The sequence below is a fragment of the Ovis aries genome, chromosome 2 (genome assembly GCF_016772045.2).
Source record: "Ovis aries strain OAR_USU_Benz2616 breed Rambouillet chromosome 2, ARS-UI_Ramb_v3.0, whole genome shotgun sequence".
In the NCBI taxonomy this organism is placed as follows: domain Eukaryota; kingdom Metazoa; phylum Chordata; class Mammalia; order Artiodactyla; family Bovidae; genus Ovis; species Ovis aries.
The window spans coordinates 27,218,577-27,244,715 of record NC_056055.1 but is presented as its reverse complement, the minus strand read 5'-3'; the positions used below and the strand labels follow the sequence as shown (position 1 = coordinate 27,244,715).

General features: G+C 41.3%; 1 protein-coding gene across 1 annotated transcript in view; it reads right to left on the bottom strand.

The window, feature by feature from the left end:
- The window catches only part of LOC114112789 (serine/threonine-protein kinase MRCK alpha-like), a 66,663-nt gene that overhangs the window by 15,637 nt on the left and 24,887 nt on the right, over positions 1-26,139 (bottom strand). Inside the window, exons 7-10 of the mRNA XM_027963897.1 lie at positions 10,918-11,001; positions 9,487-9,592; positions 7,171-7,307; positions 6,376-6,512 (exon numbers count right to left, since the gene is read on the bottom strand). Of these exons, the coding sequence (XP_027819698.1) occupies positions 6,376-6,512; positions 7,171-7,307; positions 9,487-9,592; positions 10,918-11,001 (464 nt within the window). The remainder of the gene's footprint in view (positions 1-6,375; positions 6,513-7,170; positions 7,308-9,486; positions 9,593-10,917; positions 11,002-26,139) is intronic.

Here is a 26,139-nt window from a genome sequence, read left to right as displayed (position 1 = left end):
CTGGAAAAATGAGTGCCCCAAGAGAAACCTGAAAAAAAGGACTGTAAGAAAAGAAGAGTCTCCCTCGGGTACCCACATTTTATATGCAGGAGAAGATAGTGATTAGCGGGGTCAGGGCCCAGCACCCCTCCCCGAGTCCTGGGTAACTATTAATGTGGAGGGGAAACCGGTCAGTTTCATGGTGGATACGGGAGCCCAATACTTGGTCCTCAATCAAAAATTCGGGCCGATGTCCAAGAAGACTAGCTTGGTCCAGGGAGCCACCGGGACAAAAAGATATTACTGGACTACTAAACAAAAAGTGGACTTGGGAGCCCAATGGGTGTCCCAGTCATTTCTGGTGATCCCGGAGTGTCTGGCCCCTTTATTAGGAAGAGACCTATTGTCCAAAGTCAATGTGCAAATTCACTTTGACTCTGGAGGGACATCAGTCACAGACGGGCTTGGACAACCAATTCATGTTTTATCCCTGGCACTGAGAGATGAATACAGACTATATTCATCAAAACCCCCTGAAGCTGTGGACCCGGCTATGCTACAATGGATCCAAAAATACCCTCTGGCCTGGGCCGAGACGGCAGGAGTAGGACTGGCAAAACAAAGACCTCCCATCATTGTTGAATTAAAAGCAAATTCTACCCCTGTGAAGGTAAAGCAGTACCCCATGTCAGGAGCCCCGGCAAGGAATCACGCCACACATACAGCGCCTCCTGAAGGTAGGGATTCTTAAAAAGTGCTGGTCCCCATGGAATACTCCCCTGCTGCCTGTGAAAAAGCCTGGGAGAACGGACTTTAGACCCATCCAAGATCTTCGTGAAGTCAACAAATGGGTGAGTGACATTCATCCCACTGTCCCTAACCCATACACCCTCCTGAGCAGCTTGCCACCAGACTACATCTGGTATACAATCTTGGACTTAAAAGATGCCTTTTTCAGTTTGCCTCTGGCCCCCCAGAGCCAAGAGATCTTCGCATTCGAATGGACTGACGAAGACAGTCAAACTGTAGGACAGCTGACCTGGACTCGCCTTCCACAGGGATTTAAAAACTCGCCGACGTTGTTCAACGAGGCTCTAGGCGAGGACCTCTGTGAGTACCGGACTAGCCACCCCCACGTTGTCCTACTGCAGTATGTGGATGACCTCATGCTGGCCGCTACTACCAAGGAGGTATGCCTAGAGGCCACAGGCGACCTCCTTCAGACTTTGGGGACATTGGGGTACCGGGCGAGTGCAAAGAAGGCCCAAATTGCTAAACAGGAAGTCGTTTACTTGGGGTACAAAATAAAACAGGGGCAAAGATGGTTGACTCAGGCTATGAAAGAGACTATTTTACAGATCCCTGAGCCAATGACTCTTCAGCAAGTGAGTGAGTTCTTAGGGACTGTTGGGTACTGCAGGCTATGGATCCTGGGGTTTGCTGAAAAGGCCCAGCCTCTATATGAAGGAAGTAGAGAAAATAAGAACTGGACTTGGACTGAGCCAATGAGGCGGGTGTTTCAGGAGCCCTGGCAGGCATTGCTAGAAGCCCCAGCCCTAGCTCTCCCTGACCCAGCTAAGCCATTTCAACTGTGGATGAAAAGCAGGGAGTGGGAAAGGGAGTCCTGACACAGCAATGGGGACCTTGGAGGCGGCCTGTGGCATACCTCTCTAAACGGTTGGACCCGGTAGCTGCTGGATGGCCACCCTGTCTCCCTATCATCGTGGCCGCTGCTCTCCTTGTCCATGATGCTGACAGGTTGACTTATGGACAGCGCCTCCTGGTCTACACTCCCCATGCCATAGAGGGAATCCTCAAACAGCCACCGGGTAAGTGGATTTCTAACACTCGCTTAACCCATTACCAAGCCCTGTTGTTAGATGCTCCCCGGATACACTTTCAGATACCTTGTTTTCTAAATCCTGCTACTCTCTTGCCCATCCCGGAGGAGGTTGGGCCTCTCCATGACTGTGTTGAAGTATTGGCTGAGGTAACTGCCATATGTAGAGACCTCAGTGACATACTATTAAAGGACAGTGAGCTGATATGGTTCACAGATGGGAGCAGTTATATAAAGGATGGGCAGAGAAAAGCGGGGGCAGCCATAGTAGATGACACTGGGAGGGTCGTCTGGGCTGAGGCTTTGCCCCCTGGAACATCCGCCCAAAAAGCAGAACGGATAGCTGTGATACAAGCACTAGAGAGGGTAAAAGGAGAAAAGATCACCATTTACACTGACAGCCGATATACATTTGGCACCTCGCATATTCAAGGCCCTATATATAAAGAACGGGGGTTCTTGACAGCAGAGGGGAAAGAGATTAAGAACCTACCTGAAATACGCAGACTCTTGGCAGCAGTCCACTTGCCCTGGGCGGTATCCATAGTACATGTCCCAGGACACCAGAAAGAAGATGCCAGGGCCCGAGGCAACTGTGCTGCCGATGTAGCAGCCCGCGAGGTGGCCGCTCGATACTGCCAAGCTCATGTGCTGGCTGTGGGATTACCACCGCCAGGGATGGGGACTCTTCCCCCAAGCCCCATATACTCCCCCCTCCGATTTAAGCTGGATGCAGGATAACACCAACCACCCTGCGGGCAAGGACGGATGATATCAGGACCAGGATGACAACCTGTTGCTTCCTGCCGACCTGGGCAGACATCTCTGTACCCATTTACATCAAACCACCCATTTGGGAGAGAAAAAGACTTTGACGTTTCTACAAGCACCGCAGCTGTGGTTTCCCCGACAAAAGAAAACCATGCAGGACATAGTCTGCACCTGCAAGGCCTGTCAGATGATGAGACCGGGAAAAGGACAGCATATGGGTGTAAGATACCAGGGGGAAAGGCCGGACAGCATTGGGAGATAGATTTTACAGAGATGAGGCCAGGCAAGTATGGCTATCGTTACCTGTTAGTTTTGGTTGATACATTTTCTGGGTGGGTAGAAGCTTACCCCACTAAAAAGGAGACACAATAATAGTGGCTAAGAAGCTCCAAGAAGAGATAATACCTAGGTTTGGGCTGCCGGCATCTATTGGCTCTGATAATGGACCTGCATTTGTGAGCAAAATTGTTAAAGGACTGGTCTCAGCCCTGGGGACCAAATGGAAGCTACATTGCGAGTACAGTCCCCAGAGCTCAGGACAAGTAGAAAGAATGAATCGGACCCTAAAAGAAACTTTAACAAAGCTGGCAATAGAGACTGGAGGGGACTGGGTAACCCTCCTTCCCTTTGCGCTTTTTCGGGAGCGCAATACCCCCTATAAACTAGGTTTGACTCCCTTTGAAATTGTATATGGAAGTCCACCCCTCATTTGTTCAGTGTTTGAGGGAAAGACTAAACCATCTCTCTCGCTACGCACGTTCCAACAAGAGATGCTGGCTTTAAGTAAAGTGCATAAACGTATCTGGTCACTGATACAAGAAGTTCATGAGGGCCAGAGTAAAGGAATGATCCCGTCCCATGATATGGGCCCGGGAGATTGGGTCTGGGTTCAGAGACACCAGTCAAAAACCTTAGAGCCAAGATGGAAGGGCCCCTATGTTGTTCTCCTTACCACCCCCACTGCCCTAAAGGTGGACGGAATTGGACCCTGGGTGCACTGCAACCACGTGCGTTGTGCCACCCCAGAGGAACAAGAAAAGGCCCAAAAAGAATGGAAGGCGATGCCGCATCCCACCAACCCCTTAAAAATGAAGCTCGTCTGCCAGCTGGCCCCAGACGAATCCCCCTGACTCTCCTGTTGGTGGCCCTCCTTCTCCACTCCGGAACTGCTGGTGCTAACCCACATCAACCTGCTAAGATCACCTGGACGCTTCATAATGGACTAACCCATGAGGTACTCAATTCGACTACTGGAATCCCTCCAATACTTGGTGGCCAGATTTATTCTTCGACCTTGGACCTTTGTAAAAAGAACATATCAGTACAGTTCAAGTGATGATGCTGAGACAACAATATCAGGAAATGTCTCAGAATGAAGAGGAGGATTCCTCTCCATGATCAAAGGACGGGGGGAATGTTGGGACCTAACAAACGCCATGATAGGCGTCAGGGACTAAGGTAGGACTCACGGGAAAGGCTGAGTCATTGCCCCGTGAGGTCATCCCCACGGATGCCAGGACTTGTCTAATCAGCATACTCCCTGTAACCTGGTTTGAGTTTATCAGGACATAAAAGACATCCCCCTGCAGCCAATAGCCAATTAGTAAATACCAGGAAACCCCTGCAGCCAATAAAGATTAGCCAATTAGTAAATACTAGGAAACTCCTGCAGCCAATCAGCCCTTGCCAACTCTCTGTTCTAAAACCTATAAATACTGCTGTAAATCTGGGCTCGGGGCTCCTTGCTCCACTCCACTGCATTGGATGTGGCGGGAGCCCTAGCTCGAGCTAGAAATAAAACCCCTTCCTGCTTTTGCATTGCTGTGGATGTCTTATTCTCTCCGTTTTGGGGACTCAGACCCTGGCCATAACAAAAATCACTGCAGATGGTGACTGCAGCCGTGAAATTAAAAGACGCTTACTCCTTGGAAGAAAAGTTATGACCAACCTAGATAGCATTTTCAAAAGCAGAGACATTACTTTCCGACTAAGGTCCGTCTAGTCAAGGCTATGGTTTTTCCAGTAGTCATTTATGGATGTGAGAGTTGGACTGTGAAGAAGGTTGAGCGCCAAAGAATTGATGCTTTTGAACTGTGGTGTTGGATAAGACTCTTGAGAGTCCCTCGGATTGCAAGGAGATCCAACCAGTCCATCCTGAAGGAGATCAGCCCTGGGATTTCTTTGGAAGGACTGATGCTAGCTGAAACTCCAGTACTTTGGCCACTTCATGCAAAGAGTTGACTCACTGGAAAAGACTGATGCTGGGAGGGATTGGGGGCAGGAGGAGAAGGGGACACCAGAGGATGAGATGGCTGGATGGCACCACTGACTCGATGGACGTGAGTCTGAGTGAACTCTGGGAGCTGGTGATGGACAGGGAGACCTGGCGTGCTGCAGTTCATGGGGTCTCAAAGAATCAGACACGACTGGGCAACTGAACTGAACTGAACTGAATGGAGACACAGATGTAGAAAATGGACTTGTGGACACCGTGGGTACAGAGTGGGATGAATGGAGGAAGTAGTGTCAACATATATACACTATTGTGTGTAACATAGGTAACTGGTGAGAAGTTGCTATGTAACACAGGAAACCCAGTCTGGTGCTCTATGACAACCTAGAGGGGTGGGATTGGTGGGGGCAGGGAAGAAGGAGGCTCAAGAGGGAAGGTATATATATATAATTATGGTTGATTTATGTTGTCATACATCAACACAACTTGGTTAAGCAATTTCCCTCCAATTAAAAAATTAATTAAAAAAATAATGTAATAAATTATGGGAGTTAAGGGAAAAACAACAATGATCTCAAGAGACCCGAAAAACCATGTCAATATCCAACAACACCTTTTCAGATAAAAAGACTCAACAAACCAGGAAGAGAAGGCCAGTTTCTCAACCTGACAAAGGGCATCAGCCATGAAAAATGAAGTACTGATAGATGCTCCATGGGTGAGTCTTGAAAAATTATCCTTAGTGAAAGAAGCCAGTCACAAAATTCCACATATTTTATGATTTCAATTATATAAAAATTTTAAATAGGCAAATCCATAGAGATAGAAACAGATTAATGGGGCTGGGGGCAGTGGTGAATGTAGAAAGCCACTGCTAATTAATAAGGGTTGTTTTTTTTTTTTTTTTGATGTGATGAAAATCTAAAATCAGTTTATGGTGATGGTTTTACAAGCTTGTGATATACTAAAAACCAGTGGATTGCACATTTTAAAATGGTGAATTTTATAATACATAAATAATATCTCAATGTAAAGAGCTTTTGGTTTTGAGGTTGTATTTCCTTTCCTGCTATACACATGTGCTGTTCTGTGCTAAGTCACTTCAGTCATGTCCGACTCTTTGTGACCCCGTGGACTGTAGCCTACCAGGCTCCTCTGTTCATGGGATTCTCCAAATAAGAATACTGGAGTGGGTTGCCATGCCCTCCTCCAGGGGATCTTCCTGACCCAGGGATCAAACCTGCAGCTCCTGCATTGCAGGCAGATTCTTAAGCTAACAGGGAGGCCCTGCTATAAACACATGCAAACATAATAAGAAAATAAACTTCTGACTAAAAAAAAAAAAAACCAAACTCTTACAAATATTACACAGTTATAATCCACATCTAAGAGGTAATGATGCAAACTTTAGGCAAAAATCTTTCTTCAAGTCCTCACGGCAATGGTGAAAATTGGGAACTTAAGTTGTGACAACACTACTTAAAAGAATATCAGAAACCACTTTTATTCCAGATCTTGTTTTGATAAAAACATTCTCCCTTTCAAAGCTTACCTCATGTCAATCACTTGACTCACTACAACACTGGGTTTTGAGTCTTCTTCGTTCATATCATATAGGAAGAGTTTGAAGTCACAAACTACGGCCAATGCCCTCTGCCATCTTCTTTTCCTGCCTGCTTTCTTTGGAATCTTTAGTTTTTATTTTTCAAGAAACAAATAAAAGCAATCCAAGCTGAAACATCAAACACTACACAATTATGACATACAAAATTAAAACAATACAAGTGTGTTACAAACACTTTTCTTGTTAAAAGATTGGAACCCAACGACATGACTGAAATTTAAAAGCAAGGCAATTCTTTTGATTACTGAATAATTCATGTGTGTGAAAAATATATTAATTCTATTTCAATTAACACAAGCAATTCATTCAAATAACAGTCACAGCTTTGCCTCTAAGGTAACATTAAATTCAAATTTGGTAACTCCAAAATCACTTCAGATTTTAAATATTTCTCAGGAAGATTTTTTTTTTCACTTTTAATCTCATAAGTTATTATTGCTGACTGGAAATCAAAGTTATATCATTAAGACAGATTTTAGCATTTGTTCATTGCAAGGTAATGTCTAAACAGAAAACTTTGGGAAATTTGAAAATATCCTATTGGGAGCAGCTACATTTAGTTTTGAAATCATATTCTTAGGATGCAAAAAATATTTTCAATTTAATATAATTAATACTGTATAACATATCATAAATACTTCTGACAAATATTGTACATGCATTTTGAAAAGTGATTAATAAACTCTTCAAAAGTTCATGGGAACCCAGAACATTGCCACTTACCCAGACATGGCCTTCATATGCTGTTCCCAAGCCTTTCTGTGGGTCTAGACAGAAGGCACCTTTCTTCTGATGAAAAGGCACTGGACAAGCTCTTGGAGCTTTTTCTACACAGGCTGTGTGACATGAGAACCCACATGCTTTTTGAAGGAAATAGAGAGATATGATTGTAGCGGGTGAAATGGGTTGATTCCCTCAACCCCCACTGCATTTCTGTCTACTCTATCCTAGAGATCAAAATGCTAAAAAAACTGCCTGTCCCAGACTCCCTTGGAGCTAAGTTTTGAACCTGACATAAGTTCTGCTGGTAAGATAACCTGTGAGACTGAATTGAGTCAAGCTAGGACAGGGAGGCCTGGCGTGCTGCGATTCATGGGGTCGCAGAGTTGGACACGACTGAGCAACTGAACTGAACTGAGGAGAGCTGTAAAACACAGCACGTCGATTTTACTGGCTTGGAAATTGACAGGGGGTGACAGCTGCAGGAATGGCTGCTGAATTTGGTGGGTGCTCTTAACTCCACAGCAGCAGGGTGTTTCTTGACACTGGCAGGTGTTGCAGGTTTTGAGGGCTGCAGCGGTAGTGGCAGCTTCCAGATTCACCATCTTCCTGTGACACTGGTGGGAGCTGTTCCAGGCTCAGCAGAGACTGAGAGATGTTGGCAGCAGGAAATGCTCTGGGAGCTCAGCTCAGAAGCTGCCTCTGCTGCCCTGGGAGGATTGCATGGGCACAGAATTCCCCATGTAAAGTCCCACTTTATTTAATATGCTGGGGTGCATTTATGGTTAAGGCATCTCTGATTGTCACAGTGCTGAGGACAGGAAAGCTGTCTTACTCTGCACCATGTGTTCCTGAGTGGGCACTCGAGAGTCTGTTTCCTAGGATGAGGTATGAGGTGTCAGTGCGGTACTGTGATATACTGTTTGATACTTCCAAAACTATATTTCTTTCTTTCAATGATGTCATAATAAATTCAATGAGTAAAATAAAAGGATTACAACTCAAGGCTAGCATTCTATTTTCCTGTCACATAAGCTGGTGAATGTGGTCCTCACACTCTGCTATTGCTATAAACAACAAAATGTATCTAAACACATTTTCCTAATAACTGCGGCCCTGCCTGAAGACTACACAGCACACCTCCCTGGGGTGCTTTCACGTGGGCTGTGAGGGGATGAGGCTGTCTGGAGCTGCACAGTGCAGAGGTCTCTTCAGAAGCCCCCATATGAAATAGATTCAGAGGGATTTTTAGTAATGCGATCAGTTCACTGTCGTGATTCCACAATTCAAAGAGAACGAAATTTCTGACTGAATGTTTGTGTTCCTTCATAAATGATATATCGAAATCGTAATCCCCACGTGATGGTGTTTGGAGATGGGGTCCGTATGAGGACATGGGAGTGGAGCCCTCAAGAATGGGATCAGTGCCATTACAAAAAAGACCGCACAGGACTCCTTGTCTCATATGTACCCCAATGTTCATCGAAGCACTGTTTATAATAGCCAGGACATGGAAACAACCTAGATGTCCATCAGCAGATGAATGGATAAGAAAGCTGTGGTACATATACACAATGGAGTATTACTCAGCCATTAAAAAGAATACATTTGAATCAGTTCTGATGAGATGGATGAAACTGGAGCCGATTTTACAGAGTGAAGTAAGCCAGAAAGAAAAACACCAATACAGTATACTAACACATATATATGGAATTTAGAAAGATGGCAATGATGGCCCTGTATGCAAGACAGCAAATAAGACACAGATGTGTATAGCAGACTTTTGGACTCTGAGGGAGAGGGAGAGGGTGGGATGATTTGGGAGAATGGCATTGAAACATGTATACTATCATGTAAGAATCGAATCACCAGTCTATGTCCGATGCAGGATACAGCATGCTTGGGGCTAGTGCACGGGGATGACCCGGAGGGATGTTGTGGGGAGGGAGGTGGGAGGGGGTTCATGTTTGGGATTGCATGTACACCCGTGGCGGATTCATGTCAATGTATGGCAAAACCAATACAGTATTATAAAGTAAAATAAAGTAAAAATAAAAAGTTAAAAAAAAGATAACTCCTTGTCTCCTCCACCAGTTAAAGACACAGCAAGCAGGCAGCCGTCTGCAGCCTGCAAGAAGGCCTCCCCAGAACTGGGCCATACTGACATTCTGGTCTGAGACTTCCAGCCAGTGAGGACCATATGACTGTGTTTGGAAATCACCCAGTTTCTGTACTTTGCTATGGCGCTGAGTTGGCACTGAAACACTTAGATACAAGTATTAGGAGTCTGACTCCATGTATTCCTCTCTCAGATCTCACCGTCACAGGTGCAGCCTTGTCTTATCAAACCCACCATCAGAGATGTGCACTGGTGACACTTGGTGGGAGCAGTAAAGGATGTGAGGAAAAACCGGTGGGCCTTATGCTATAAAACAAAGAGACCAAATGCACATTGTTAAACAACTTTGAACAGGTGATTCTGGTGATTCCTTCAACCCCTCCTGCCCCAGACAAAGAAAAGCAGCGTTTCCTTTTCTCACCAGCATTTAAGATTCTCGCCCCTAAGTACTTCATAATTGGAAAATTCTGATTTGAAAAAATACCAAGAAGAGAAAAGGGGTGTGGAGGAGGAGAAGAAGAAAGAGAACTATTTAAGTGGTGATCAAACGTACATTGTTACTACCTGGAAGTAGTAGCAATAAAGCCTGACTTTTATTTGAGCTGATATGCTCTGAACATTTAAAAAATTCTAGACTGACAAATTCTTCAAATCATTCCTTTATAACAAATAGAGTCAAAATTGCCTATGTATACATATTTTTATTGGGGAGGGGTAGCAAAAATAATATGGTTTTTAAAACCTTCTTTAGAAGAAAGAGTAATTTCAAAATTTTATCTCTACAGCAAATTATGTGTTTCATTTTCTACTATCAATTAGAAAAAAATGTGCTCCAGGAAATGGAACACTCCTATTAAGTTAAGCAAGACCTATTATACCTTCAAGACAGAAGGCACCCTGAAATTTCTCACTGAAACCCCAATAACTAAAATTGTAGATGTTTTCACAGAATTATCAAGTTGACAACCCACTATAGATTTTCCATTTCTGTATCATGTCTTTCTGACCTGAAATTATTGTCATAAAATAGCAATATGTATAACAAAATTATAACAAAATCTGGTTTTCCTAAACATTAGTTGGCCAGTTTTCTCACCTTCCTTGTGTTTGTTTCCTAATCTGTGAGGGGGACAGACTTGCACTCCCTGCCATGTACCATGGGTGGTGTGTGTACAGGGGCTACTTGCTCTTTCTCAGATGATCAATCTATTCCTCTCTTCAGCACTGCAAGTCACCCCTGCCTCCTGAAGAATCTGGTGTCTCTAGTTCCTAATGCTTCTAGGTGTGCAAAATCTTAATTATCTTGTGACTTAGCAAGACCTTTCTAAGCCCTTGACATTCAGATTTTTCAGCCTTCCTAACCTCTCACTCAGGTTCTTCCATCTTCCAAAATTACATTGACTTATTTGTCTATTTTTTCTCTCTCTTTGGTTGGGTTAGTAAGTTTCATTAGAAAGCAAAAAAAAAAAAAAAGTATGCATTTTGAATCTGCTATGTTTAACCAGAAGTCTCCAAGGAAAATAAGAAGGAAGGAAGGAAGGGAAAAGAAGGGAAGGTAAGGGGTAGGTTAGAGACCAAAACCAACTTGTCATTTTTCAAAGACTTGCTAAATTCATAACTAAATCAAGTACCTTAGTTGGAAAGAGGATTCTACTATGACATTCCTTTCTCTTTATTGTTGGTGTGTGGACTGGAAGGTGAGCAGAATCTGTGATCTGAAACAAAAAGACAAAAATAAAGATAGGTAAGTCACCCATATCACCAAAATGATAAGAATTAAATTATTTCTCAAGTAAAGCAAAAGAATTATATTTGCTATACAAAAAGACAGTAAAAATAAAATTCTTACAGGGCAAAATATATATTTTAAGTAATTTAAATCTCTGCTTTAGTTTCTATTAAAATATACTTATTTCATATACTATATTTCAATTTGGCTATTTTAAAATGTATGTCATAACATGTAGACTATATTAAAGAAGAATTTTATTTTTTGGCTGAACCCTGCAGCATGTGGAACTTCCTCTAGCATGTACTGAACATATGACAACTGCAGTGGAAGCATGGAGTCTTAACCACTGGGCTACGTGGGAAGTCCAAAAGAATAGTAATCCTAAACATATTTGAAAGATAATTTTAACAAGTAGACACATGATCAGAATCTTCAAAAGATTTTTGAACTACTAGTTTTATAAATATAGAAGTAATTTATGATTTGGAATCTGCAGAAATATACTGAAACAATTACAGAGGGTTCAGCAAGATCATGTGAATACTAAAAATCTAAAAATAGGCTCAGATAATTTGGATTACATATCTTAAACAGACTTCAAAATCATATAAAATACAGTTGCCTATGTGACTGGAAAAGGTGAGTTTTCATTCCAATCCCAGAGAAAGGTAAAGCCAAGGAATGCTCAAACTACTGCACAATTGCACTCATCTCACATGCTAGTAAAGTAATGCTCAAAATTCTCCAAGCCAGACTCCAGCAATACGTGAACCATGAACTTCCAGATGTTCAAGCTGGTTTTAGAAAAGGCAGAGGAACCAGAGATCAAATTGCCAACATCTTCTGGATCATTGAAAAAGCAAGAGAGATAAAAACATCTATTTCTACATTATTGACTATGTCAAAGCCTTTGACTGTGTGGATCACAATAAACTGTGGAAAGTTCTGAAAGAGATGCAAATACCAGACCACCTGATCTGCCTCTTGAGAAACCTGTATGCAGGTCAGGAAGCAACAGTTAGAACTGGACACGGAACAACAGACTGGTTCCAAATAGGAAAAGGAGTACGTCAAGGCTGTATATTGTCATCCTGCTTATTTAACTTCTATGCAGAGTACATCATGAGAAATGCTGGGCTAGATGAAGCACAAGCTGGAATCAAGATTGCTGGGAGAAATATCAATAACCTCAGATATGGAGATAACAGCACCCTTATGGCAGAAAGTGAAGAAGAACTAAAGAGCCTCTTGATGAAAGTGAAGGAGGAGAGTGAAAAAGTTGGCTTAAAACTCAGCATTCAGAAAACTAATATCATGGCATCCGGTCCTATCACTTCATGGCAAATAGATGGGGAAACAGTGGAAACAGTGGCTGACTTTTCTGGCCTCCAAAATTGCTGCAGATGGTGTCTGCAGTGATGAAATAAAAAGATGCTTACTCCTTGGAAGGAAAGTTATGACCAACCTTGACACCATATTAAAAAGCAGAGACATTACTATGCCAACAAAGGTTGTCTAATCAAGGCTATGGTTTTTCCAGTAGTCATGTATGGATGTGAGAGTTGGACTGTGAAGAAAGCTGAGCACCAAAGAATTGATGCTTTTGAACTGTGGTGTTAGAGAAGACTCTTGAGAGTCTCTTGGACAGCAAGGAGATTCAACCAGTCTATCCTAAAGGAGATTAGTCTTGGGTGTTCATTGGAAAGACTGATGTTGTAGCTGAAACTCCAATACTTTGGCCAACTGATACGAAGAGCTGACTCATTTGAAAAGACCCTGATGTTGGGAGAGATTGAGGGCAGGAGGAGAAGGGGATGCCAGAGAATGAGATGGTTGGATGGCATCACCAACTCAATGGACATGAGTTTGGGTAGACTCAGGGAGTTGGTGATGGACAAGGAGGCCTGGCGTGCTGAGGTTCATGGGGTCACAAAGAGTTGGACACGACTGAGTGACTGAACTGAGCTGATATGATATAAAATTTTTCTTTCCTAGGAAAGAGTAGAAAACACATTTTGAAATGGAAAGAATTGGATGCTTACATATCTTCCTGGAGAATAAAATCTGACTATAAGCAAAGATGGTGCACAGTTAAGCAGAGCTTATAAGTACATAGATTTGCAAAACGGTTAATAACCATGGAGAAAAAAATACTCTATGAAACTGATAGCAAATGCAGGAAGTTCAGGACACTCGCAAAATTTTCAAAGACATTAAGAAAAAATTGCCTCTTTACTATGCATCCCAATAAGTAGACTTTTATATGGATTTATTAAATAACTATAATAAAGGTTCCTTCTTATGAGGCAATTTATTAATGACTTAGCTCCAATTTAGTTTAAGGAGAGACTACCACATCATCCCCCTTCATGGATCACAGCCTTGTCATGGTGAAGGATCATGGAGAAACCAAGGGAGTTCCAGCAAAACATCTACTTCTGTTTCCTTGGCTGTGCTAAAGACTTCGACTGTGTCGATCACAACAAACTGTGAAAAATTCTGAAAGAGATGGGAGTAACAGACCACCTTTACCGGTCTCCTAAGAAACCTGTATGTGGTCAAGAAGCAACAGTTAGAATTGCACATGGAATAACAGATTGGTTCAAAATTGAGAAAGAGGTATGACAAGGCTGTACATTATCACCCTTTTATTTAAATTATATGTAGAGTACATCATGTGAAATTCCAGGATGTATGAATCACAAACTGAAATCAAGCTTGTGGGAAGAAATATCAACAACCTCAGATATGCAGATGATACCACTCTAACGGCAGAAAGTACAGAGGAACTAAAGAGCCTCTTGATGAGGGCAAAAAAAAAAAAAAAAAAAGGAGTGAAAATGCTGGCTTGAAACTCAATGTTCAAAAAACTATGACCATAGCATCTGGTCCCATCACTTCAAGGCAAAAAGAAGGGGGAAAAGTGGAAGCAGTGACTGATTTTATTTTCTTGGGCCTCAAAATCACTGCAGGTGGTGACTGCAGCCATGAAATTAAAAGATGCTTGCTCCTTGAAAGGAAGGTTATGACAAACCTAAACGGCATATTAAAAAGCAGAAACATAACTTTGCTGACAAAGGGCCATCCAGTCAAAGCTATGGTTTTTCTAGTAGTCATGTACAGATATAAGAGCTGGACCATAAAGAAGGCTGAGTGCCCAAGAATTCATGGTTTCAAATTGTGGTGCTGGAAAAGACTCTTGGAAGTCCCTTTTACAGCAAGGAGATCAAACCAGTCAATCCTAAAGGAAATTATCCCTGAATATTCAATGGAAGAACTGATGCAGAAGCTGAAGTTCCAATAGTTTGGCCACCTAATGCAAAGAGCCAACTGAGTGGAAAATACTGATGTTGGGAAAGATTGAAGGTAAAAGAAGAAGAGGGTGGCAGAAGATGAGATGGTTAGATAGCATCACTGATTCAATGGTACATAACTGAGCAAACTCTGGGAGAGAGTGAAGGACAGGGAAGCCTGGTGTGATGCAATCCATGGGGTTGCAAAGAGTCAGACATGACTTAGCGATTGAACAACAAAAATCGTATCATCATATCAGTTGATGCAGAAAAGCTTTTGACAAAATTCAACGTCCATTCATAATAAAACTCTCACCACACTAGGAATGAAAAGAAGCTCTTAACCTGATGAAGGGCATTTATAAGAAAACAAAGGCAAGCACTACTACTAATGAAAAGCCAAATACTTTCTCCTAAGAATGGAAATAAGGCAAGGATCTCCAGTACTACTTCTTTCATTCAACTCAACCTGAAAGTTCTAGCCAGGACAGCAGGCAGAATGAAAAATAATAGGCATACAGAACTGAATAGAAGCAATCAAACTACCTTATTTGCAGATGACACAATAATCTGCGTAGAAAATGCCTAGGAATGTCAAGTAAAGATAAATTCCTGAACTATTAAATGAATTTGACAAAGACACATGACACAAGATTAACACAAAAATTAATCATATTTATACATAATAGGAAAATATAATTGGGAATTGACTTTTTCTACTGAGACCTAATCCTGCTTATTTAACTTATATGCAGAGTACATTATGAAAAACGATGGGCTGGATGAAGCACAAGCTGGAATCAAGATTGCCAGGAGAAATATCAGTAATCTCAGATATGCAGATGACGCCACCCTTATGGCAGAAAATGAAGAGGAACTAAAAAGCCTCTTGATGAAAGTGAAAGAGGAGAGTGAAAAAGTTGGCTTAAAGCTCAATATTCAGAAAACTAACATCATGGCATCTGGTCCCATCACCTCAGGGCAAATAGATGGGGAAACAGTAGAAAAAGTGGGAGACTTTACTTTTTTTGGCCTCCAAAATCACTGTAGATGATGACTGCAGCGATGAAATAAAAAAATCACTTACTCCTTGGAAGAAAAGTTATGACCAATTAGACAGCATATTAAAAAGCAGAGACATTACTTTGCCAACAAAGGTCCACCTAGTCAAGGATATTGTTTTTCCAGTAGTCATGTATGGATGTGAGAGTTGGACTGTGAAGAAAGCTGAGCACCAAAGAATTGATGCTTTTGAACTGTGGTGTTGGAGAAGACTCTTGAGAGTCTCTTGGACAGCAAGGAGATCCAACCAGTCCATCCTAAAGGAAATCAGTCCTGAATATTCATTGGAAGGACTGATGCTGAAGCTGAAACTCCAATACTTTGGCGACCTGATATGAAGAGCTGACTCATTTGAAAAGACCCTGATGCTGGGAAAGATTGAGAGCAGGAGGAAAAGGGGATGACAGAGGATGAGATGGTCAGATGGCATCACTGACTCAATGGACATGAGTTTGAGTAAACTCCAGGAGTTGGTGATGGACAGGGAGGCCTGGCATGCTGCAGTCCAAGGGGTTGCAAAGAGTCGGATGTGACTGAGCAATTGAACTAAGACTTAATTTTTTAGAACACTGAAGGATTCACAACAAAACTGAGGGGAGAATACAGAGATTTCCCATACAGCCCTTACAAAAGCATAGCCACCCCCATCATCAAAATCCCCCACCAGAGTGGTACATTTTTTACACTTGATGAAGCTACACTGATGCATCCTGATTGTCCAAAGTCCATAGTTTACATTAAGGTTTACTGTTACCGTTATGCCATCTATGGGTTTAGACAAGTGTTTGATAACATGTTTTTATCATGATGGTACCAAAAAAGTAGTTTCACTCCTGTGAAAGTCCTCGGTGCTCTACCTGTTCATTTCTTCACCACAACCCCTGGAAACTACATGATTTTTACAGTACATAGTTTTGCCTTTTCTAAATGTCATGTACTTGAAGTCAAACAGAATGTAGCCCTTTTAGATTGGTTTCTTTCACTTGGTAAGATGCATTTTAGATTCTTCCATGTCTTTTAATGGCTCTATAACTCACTTATTTTTATGGCTGAGTAATGTTCCATTGACTTCATATACCACAGTTTATTTATCCAGACACCTATACGAACCAGATAATCATGATGGTGTGATCACCAACCTAGAGCCAGACATTCTGGAATGCAAAGTCAAGTGGGCCTTAGGAAGCATCACTATGAACAAAGCTAATGGAGGTGATGGAATTCCAGTTGAGCTATTTCAAATCCTAAAAGATGATGCTGTGAAAGTGCTACGCTCAATATGCCAGCAAATTTGGAAAACTCAGCAGTGGCCACAGGACTGGAAAAGGTCAATTTCATTCCAATCTCAAAGAAAGGTAAGGCCTAAGAATGCACAAACTACCACACAATTTCACTCATCTCACACACTAGCATGGTGAAGGCGATGGCACCCCATTCCAGTACTCTTGCCTGGAAAATCTCATGGATGGAAGAGCCTGGTGGGGCTGCAGTCCATGGGGTCACTAAGAGTCACACAAGACTGAGAGACTTCACTTTCACTTTTCACTTTCATGCATTGGAGAAGGAAATGGCAACCCACTACAGTGTTCTTGCCTGGAGAATCCCAGGGACAGAGGAGCCTGGTGGGCTGCCGTCTATGGGGTTGCAGAGTCAGACACGAAGGAAGAGACTTAGCAACAGCAGCAGCAGCAGCACATGCTAGCAAAGTAATGCTTAAAATTGAGCCTGGTTGAAGCCAGGCTTCAACAGTACGTGAACCATGAACTTCCAGATGTTCAAGCTGGTTTTAGAAAGGGCAGAGGAACCAGAGATCAAATTGCCAACATCTGTTGTATTATCAAAAAAACAAGAGAGTTCCAGAAAAACATCTATTTCTGCTTTATTGACTATGCCAAAGCCTTTGACTGTGTGGGTCACAATAAACTGTGGAAAATTCTTCAAGAGATGGGAATACCAGACCACCTGATCTGCCTCTTGAGAAATCTATATGCTGGTCAGGAAGCAACAATTTGAACTGGACATGGACAGCAATTGGTTCCAAACAGGGAAAGGAGTATGTCAAGGCTGTATATTGTCACCCTTATTTAACTTATATGCAGAGTATATCATGAGAAAGGCTGGGCTGGATGAAGCACAGCTGGAATCAAGATTACTGGGAAAATATCAATAACCTCAGATATGCAGAGGACACCACCCTTATGGCAGAAAGTGAAGAGGACCTAAAGAGCTTCTTGATGAAGGTGAAAGAGGAGAGTGAAAAAGTTGGCTTAAAACTCAACATTCAGAAAACTAAGTTCATGGCATCTGGTCCTGTCAGTTCAGTTCAGTCACTCAGTCATGTCCAAATCTTTGGAACCCCATGAATCACAGCATGCCAGACCTCCTTGTCCATCACCAACTCCCGGAGCTTACCCAAATCATGTCCATTGAGTCGGTGATGCCATCCAGCCATCTCATGCCCTTCTCCTCCTGCTCCCAATCCCTCCCAGAATCAGGATCTTTTCCAACGAGTCAACTCTTTGCATGAGGTGGCCAAAGTATTGGAGTTTCAGCTTCAGCATCAGTCCTTCCAATAAACACCCAGGACTGATCTCCTTTAGGATGGACTGGTTGCATCTCCTTGCAGTCTAAGGGACTCTCAAGAGTCTACTTCAGCGCCACAGTTCAAAAGCATCAACTCTTCAGTGCTCAGCTTTCTTCACAGTCCAACTCTCACATCCATACATGACTACTGGAAAAACCATAGCCTTGACTAGACAGACCTTGTTGGCAAAGTAATGTCTCTGCTTTTTAATATGCTGTCTAGGTTGGTCATAACTTTTCTTCCAAGGAGTAAGTGTATTTTAATTTCATGGCTGCAATCACCATCTCCAGTGATTTTGGAGCCCCCCAAAATAAAGTCTGACACTATTTCCACTGTTTCCCCATCTATTTCCCATGAAGTGATGGGACCAGATGCCATGATCTTAGTTTTCTGAATGTTGAGTTCTAAGCCAACTTTTTCACTCTCCTCTTTCACTTTCATCAAGAGGCTTTTTAGTTCTTCGCTTTCTGCCATAAGGGTGGTGTCATCTGCATATCTGAGGTTATTGATATTTCTCCTGGCAATCTTGATTTCAGCATGTGCTTCATCCAGCCCAGCATTTCTCATGATGTACTCTGCATATAAGTTAAATAAGCAGGGTGACAATATACAGCCTTGATGTACTCATTTTCCTATTTGGTACCAGTCTGTTCCATGTCCAGTTCTAACTGTTGCTTCCTGACCTGCATATAGGTTTCTCAAGAGGCAGGTCAAGTGGTCTGGTATTCCCATCTCTTTCAGAATTTTCCACAGTTTACTGTGATCCACAGAATCAAAGGCTTTTACAGAGTCAATAATGCAGAAATAGATGTTTTTCTGGAACTCTTGCTTTTTTGATGATCCAGAGGATGTTGTCAATTTGATCTCTGGTTCCTCTGCCTTTTCTAAAACCAGCTTGAGCATCTGGAAGTTCACGGTTCACGTATTCCTGAAGCCTGGGTTGGAGAATTTTGAGCATTACTTTACTAGCATGTGAGATGAGTGCAATTGTGTGGTAGTTTGAGCATTATTTGACATTGCCTTTCTTTGGGATTGGAATGAAAACTGATCTTTTCCAGTCCTGTGGCCACTGCTGAGTTTTCCAAATTTGCTGGCATATGGAGTGCAGCACTTTCACAGCATCATCTTTCAGGATTTGAAATAGCTCCACTGGAATTCCACCACCTCCACTAGCTTTGTTCATAGTGATGCTTTCTAAGGCCCACTTGACTTCACATTCCAGGATGTCTGGGTCTAGGTGAGTGATCATACCATCATGATTATCTTGGTCTTGAAGATCTTTTTTGTACAGTTCTTCTGTGTATTCTTGCCACCTCGTCTTAATATCCTCTGTTTCTGTTAGGTTCATACCATTTCTGTCCTTTATTGACCCATCTTTACATGAAATGTTCCCTTGGTATCGCTAATTTTCTTGAAGAGATCTCAATTCTTTCCCATTCTGTTGTTTTCCTCTATATCTTTCTACTGATCTCTGAGGAAGGCTTTATTATCTCTCCTTGCTATTCTTTGGAACTCTCCATTCAGATGCTTATATCTTTCCTTTTATTCTTTGCTTTTTGCTTCTCTTTTATTCACAGCTATTTGTAAGGCCACCCCAGACAGCCATTTTGCTTTTTTGCATTTCTTTTCCATGAGGATGGTCTTGATCTGTCTCCTGTACAATGTCACGAACCTCCGTCCATCGTTCATCAGGTACTCTGTCTATCAGATTAGTCCCTTAAATCTATTTCTCACTTCCACTGTAAAATCATAAGGGCCATCATGGTCAACGAAAGAGTCCAAAATCCAGTACTTGGATGCAATCTCAAAAACAACAGAATGATCTCTGTTCATTTCCAAGGCAAACCATTCAATATCACAGTAATTCAAGCCTATGCCTCAATGAGTAATGCTGAAGAAGCTGAAGTTGAACGGTTCTATGAAGACCTACAAGACCTGTCAGAACTAACACCCAAAAAAGATGTCCTTTTCATTATAGGGAACTGGAATGAAAAAGTAGGAAGTCAAGAAACACCTGGAGTAACAGACAAATTTGGCCATGGGGTACGGAATGAAGCAGGGAAAGACTAATAGAGTTTTGCCAAGAGAATACACTGGTCATAGCAAACACCCTCTTCCAACAACACAATGAAGACTCTACACATGGACATCACCAGATGGCCAACACTGAAATCAGATTGATTATATTCTTTGCAGCCAAAGGTGGAGAAGCTCTATACAGTCAGCAAAAACAAGACCAGGAGCTGACTGGGGCTCAGATCATGAACTCCTTATTTCCAAATTCAGACTGAAATTGAAGCAAGTAGGGAAAACCACTAGACCATTCAGGCATGACCTAAATCAAATCCCTTATGATTATACAGTGGAAGTGGGAAATAGATTTAAGGGACTAGATCTGATAGACAGTGGTCCTGTCACTTCATAGCAAATAGATGGGGAAACAGTGGAAACAGTGGCTGACTTTATTTTTTTGGGCTCCAAAATCACTGTAGAGGTGACTGCAGCCATGAAATTAAAAGACGCTTGCTCCTTGGAAGAAAAGTTGTGACCAACTTTGACGTCATTTTAAAAAGCAGAGACATTGCTTTGCCAACAGAGGTCTGTCTAGTCAAAGCTATGATTTTCCAGTAGTCATGTATGGATATGAGAGTTGGACTATAAAGAAAGCTGAGCACTGAAGAATCGATGCTTTTGAACTGTGGTGTTGGAGAAGAGTCTTGAGAGTCCCTTAGACTGCAAGGAGATGCAACCAGTCCATCGTAAAAGAAATCAGTGGAATATTCACTGGAAGGACTGATGCTGAAGCTGAAACTCCAATACTTTGGCCACCTGGTATGAAGAGCTGACTCATTTGAAAAGACCTTGATGGTGGGAAAGACTGAAGGGAGGAGGAGAAGCGGACAACAGAGGATGAGATGGTTGGATGGCATCACCGACTCAACGGACTTGAGTTTGAGTGATCTCCAGGAGTTGGCGATGGACCAGGAGGCCTGGTGTGCTGCAAGTCCACGGGGTCGCGAAGAGTCGGACATGACTGAGCAACTGATCTGAACTGAACTGAAGAAGGTTGCTTCCAAGCTTGGGCAGTTTAACAAAGTTTCTAAATTCCATGTACAGCATTTTGTGTGGAGATAAGTTTTCATTTCTTTAGAATAATATCAAGGTACATGATTCCAGGACTGTATTGAAACAGTGTTTAATTTTGTAAGAAGTGGCTAAACTCTCTTCCAAAGTAGCTGAACCATTTTGCACTCGCACCAGCAATGAATGGGAGTTCCTATTGCTCTACATTTTGCCAGCGCTTGATGTTGTCCGTGTCCCAGATTTTGATGTGTAGAGGCATCTCATCATTTTAACTTGCATTTTCTGATGACATATATACAGACATTTTTCCTGTGCTTACATGCAATCTATGTATCTTCTTTTTATTGAGGTCTCTGTTTAGTCTTTGACCCATTTTTAATCAAGTTTTTTGTTTTCTTATGAGTTTCTTCTTGAGTTTTAACAGTTTTTGTATATTTTGGATGACAGTTTTTTAAAAATCATATGTGTCTTTTTATTTTCTCCCTGTCTGTGGCTAGTCTGTGGCTAGACTAAGAAGTCTCTTTTACAGAGCAAAAGTTTTTAATTTTAATGAAGCGCAACTTATCAAAAATTTATTTTGTGGCTCTTGCTTTTGATTTTATATTTAAGAAGTTATTATCTAATGCAAGTTTGCTGAGACTTTCACCTATGTTGTAGTTTTGTGTTTTAAATGTAGGCTTATGATCCATTTTGAATTAATTTTTTGAAGACTGTAAGGTCTGTGTCTAAGGTTTATATTTTTTGCATGTGCAAGTCCAGTTCTTCAAGCACCATTTGTTGAAGAGACTATCTTTGTTCCTCTGTATGGTTCTGGGGATTTTGTTATATTTCATTGGTCTATTTGTCCATTCTTTGCCTTAAAAACAATTGAAATTCTGGCACACACGATAACATGGATGAAATATGAAGATACTATGCCAAGTGAGATTAGCCAGACAAAAAGGGGCAAATATTATACAACTCTACTTATATAAAATATATAGAATAGGCAAAGTCATAGAGATGCAAAGTAGATGAGAGTTTACCAGGGACCAAATGGAAAGGAAATGTCAAATTATGGTTTAATGAGGATAAAACTTCTGTTTGCGGAGATGGAAAATTTTGAGAAATAAATACTGTAATAGTTACATTTGCAGAACACTGTGAAAGTAATTTATTCCACTGAACTCTACACTTAAAAATGAATAAATGGAATATTTTATGTTATGCCAATTTTGTTGTTGTTTTTCACTAAGTTGTGTCCAACTCTTTTGTGACCCCACAGACTATGCCTGCCAAGCTCCTCTATCCATGGGACTTCCCAGGCATAAATACCAGAGCGGGTTGTCATTTTCTTCTCCAGGAGATCTTTTGGACCCAGAGATTGAACTCATGTCTCCTGAACTGGCAGGCAAATTCTTTACCACTGAGCCACCTGGGAAGCCCTTATGTATATTTTCAGTTCAGTTACTCAGTCGTGTCCAACTCTGCAACCCCATGGACTGCAGCATGCCAGGCTTCCCTGTCCATCACCAACTCCTGAAGCTTGCTCAAACTCATGTCAATTGAGTCAGTGATACTGTGCAACCATCTCATCCTCTGTAGCCCCCTTCTCTTCCTGCCTTCAATCTTTCCCAGCATCAGATTCTTTTCCAATGAGTCAGGTCTTTGCATCAGGTGGCCAAAGTATTAGAGCTTCAGCGTCAGCATCAGTCCTTCCAATGAATATTCAGGACTGATTTACTTTAAAATTGACTGGTTTGATCTTGTAGTCCAAGGGACTTGCAAGAGTCTTCTTGAACACCACAGTTCAAAAGCATGTATATTTTACAACCAAATAAGTAAGTAAATAACTAAATAAAGCTGGTATATGATAGAAGTGATGTTACAAATTATTAGGAGTTGATAGACTAGTCAATGAATTGGGCCTGGGACAACTAACTCTCATGGTATCATGGTGGCAAAAGTCAGATTGCTACTTCAGAGCAAACAAAGATATAATTTCTTGTTGATTTAAGGACCTAAATGCAAAAAGCAAAACTTTAAATCTTTTTGGCACTTCGAGGACCGAAGAATAGGATAGAAATGGAATTCTTAGAAAACAATTAGAAACCTCAAGCAGTAAAAGGAGATGTATTTTACTAATAGAATGAAAAACCTCTACATGACAAAATGAAAGCAATAATTAGATACCACTTCATACCTGTCAGAATTACAAAATTTCAGTGGTCTAGTAGTGGCAAGTGTCAACATAGGTATAAGGAAATTAGAACTCTTATATGCTGCTAAGTTATAGTAGAAATTGGTTTTTAAAAACTCTATTCCCAGCAAGGTGAGATGAGTGTGCACATGAACGGTAATCTAAGATAGCGACACAGAGCCCATGCAGTGTGAGAAGTAATGAGGTAGCCTGCAATGTGGGAGACCCGGGTTTGGTTCCTGGGTCGGGAAGATCCCCTGGGGAAGGAAATGGCAATCCACTCCAGCACTCTTGCCTGGAAAATCCCATGGACGGAGGAGCCTGATAGGCTACAGTCCATGGGGTTGCAAAGAGTCGGACATGACTGAACGACTTCACTTCACTTCACTGAGAGTATAAAGAGGCAAGTTTCTCACTGTCACAGAAGGAAGTTACCAGTATAGAAAAGGAGAAAACTAGGATGAAACCTATAATGTTGGTTTGGAATTAGAGGTATAAATGTGTGTATGAACTCATAGTTTTTATAGGTGAGTAGTTAGATAAGTAGGTAGGTGAGTAGGAGAGTAGAGATGATAGATGAACAGATAGATGACAGATACATAGATACATAGACTTCTACATAGAGACTGATACATAAATATATTTTTCTCTATCTCTATCCAACAAGCATTCTGGAATAGTGACATCCCATAGCAACGGGCATACCTAACACCCAGATCTTCTAAATACCATTTTCCACTGAAAGCAATCAGTGCTCCTTGGAGAGATGGCTAAATCCATGGCTGGCAAAATACAAGATAAGCTATACAACCATTTGAATACTAGAATAAATTATGACTATAATGGATTGTAAACAATGAAGTAAAATGAAAAACTATGTGTCCATACAGATATAAGTAAATCGCAAATTGTTAAGAAATGTGGTACTTACTGCTTCAAAGTACCTCTATACAAAATACTTATTAATTACAAAGGAAAAAAAGTAATTTCACAGCGGACAGGCCTGGAAATTCCCACCTTAGTGCAGAGGTCAAGTAAGCATGATCAGCAATGGAAAATATCAAAATCATGAACCACCTGATTAGCATACAAGGAGAAGACCACAGCGTCACTTCTGTGATATTTTTGACAAACATGCATAACCTGAATCAAGTCACGAGAAAGCCTTTGTAACATGAGGGATATTCTATTCTAAACCAGCGTGTGATTTTTGAGAGTATCAAGTTAATGAAGTCAAAGAAAGACTTTAGCAAGAGCCTAATATGGCAAGAGACTTCCATATGGCAAGAAACTAATGAGAGATGACAACCAAGAGCAAAGATCAATTTTCAACTGCTTTTTATTTTTATTTTTTTTGCAATGATGGACACGAGGGAGCAGTTGGTGACACCTGAAGGGGTCTGAGAATTAGACAGTCGATAGTGATGCATCAATGTTAGTGATGATGGTTGTACTCTATATGTATAAGATGTAGGAGAACCTTCTTATTTGTAAGAAGTACAAGATTAAGTATTCAAGGTGATGGAAAATCAAATGACAACTTTCAAATAGTCTAGGAAAAATAAATATATACCGCACTTATAGTATTTCTGTAAAATGTGTGACTGTTTCAAAAAATTAAAACATTTGGCAAAATTATGCATTGAAAATATGCATTTCTACTAGCTAGTAGCTAACAAATTCTCCCATATGTACATAGCCAAACAGGTCCCAACAGGCTCTTTGTAATAGAGAAATTGTAATAAGGAAAAAAGACATCAATACATAAAAAAGAACATAATTATATAAATCATGCTGCTGCTGCTGCTGCTAAGCCGCTTCAGTCGTGTCTGACTCTGTGCGACCCCAGAGACAGAAGCCCACCAGGCTCCCCTGTCCCTGGGATTTTCCAGGCAAGAACACTGGGTTGACATTTCCTTCTCCAGTGCATGAAAGTCAAAAGTGAAAGGGAAGTCACTCAGTCGTGTCCAACTCTTTGTGACCCCATGGACTGCAGCCTACCAGGCTCCTCCGTCCGTGGGATTTTTCAGGCAAGAGTACTGGAGTGGGGTGCCGTTGCCTTCATGGTTATGTAGAAATAAGTACATTTATAATCTGGAATACTACACAGCAGTTAAAGATGAACTGTCTTGACATGAATAAATACTGTGAAAATAGTAGATTATTTTCACAATAGGGATATTATTTGTGTATTTTGAGCAGACCAAGCAATCCTTTGAAATTGAAGAACACATGTCTAGGATATAAAACATAAGAGGGTGGACAGAAGAATGCACACCATCTCAAACTATCCAATCACCTCCCAGGACAAAAGAATGCAGTTAGATAGGCTCAACTGTTCTGTATCATTCCAATTTTTTTTTAATCTGAACAAAAATGGCAAACTGTTTTCTTAATTTGTGGGTAATAGGTATATGAGCTTGTGATAGATTATTCTTTGTACCTTCTTCCTCCATGAGAGAGATATTATTAAAATTTTAAAACAATAAAATAAAATTGTTATCAACACCCGTGGTGGATTCATGTCAATGTATGGCAAAACCAATACAGTATTGTAAAGTAAAATAAAGTAAAAATAAAAATTAAAAAAAAATTTTTAAATGCTCTGAGCAGAATTTGAAAACAATGTCTGACCTGGTTATAAACCACAATGAAATTTTCCAAACTAAACCACATATCTCTGGGAGAACTCGCCACCTAGTCCCCAGGATTCCAAAGTGGGTAGCAAGAAACCCTACCCAGATTAACCAGAGTGAGTGAGATGCAGAGGAGGGAAATAGCATTTCTGAAGATGGAAAATATGAGCTGGAAGACACCAAACCCTTTGATTTCTGGAGGAAACATTTGCAGAGAGTCATGTTCTCTGATTATCACAAAGGGCCACAAAGAGCTATTTTGTGTGCCATTATGCGAGACATA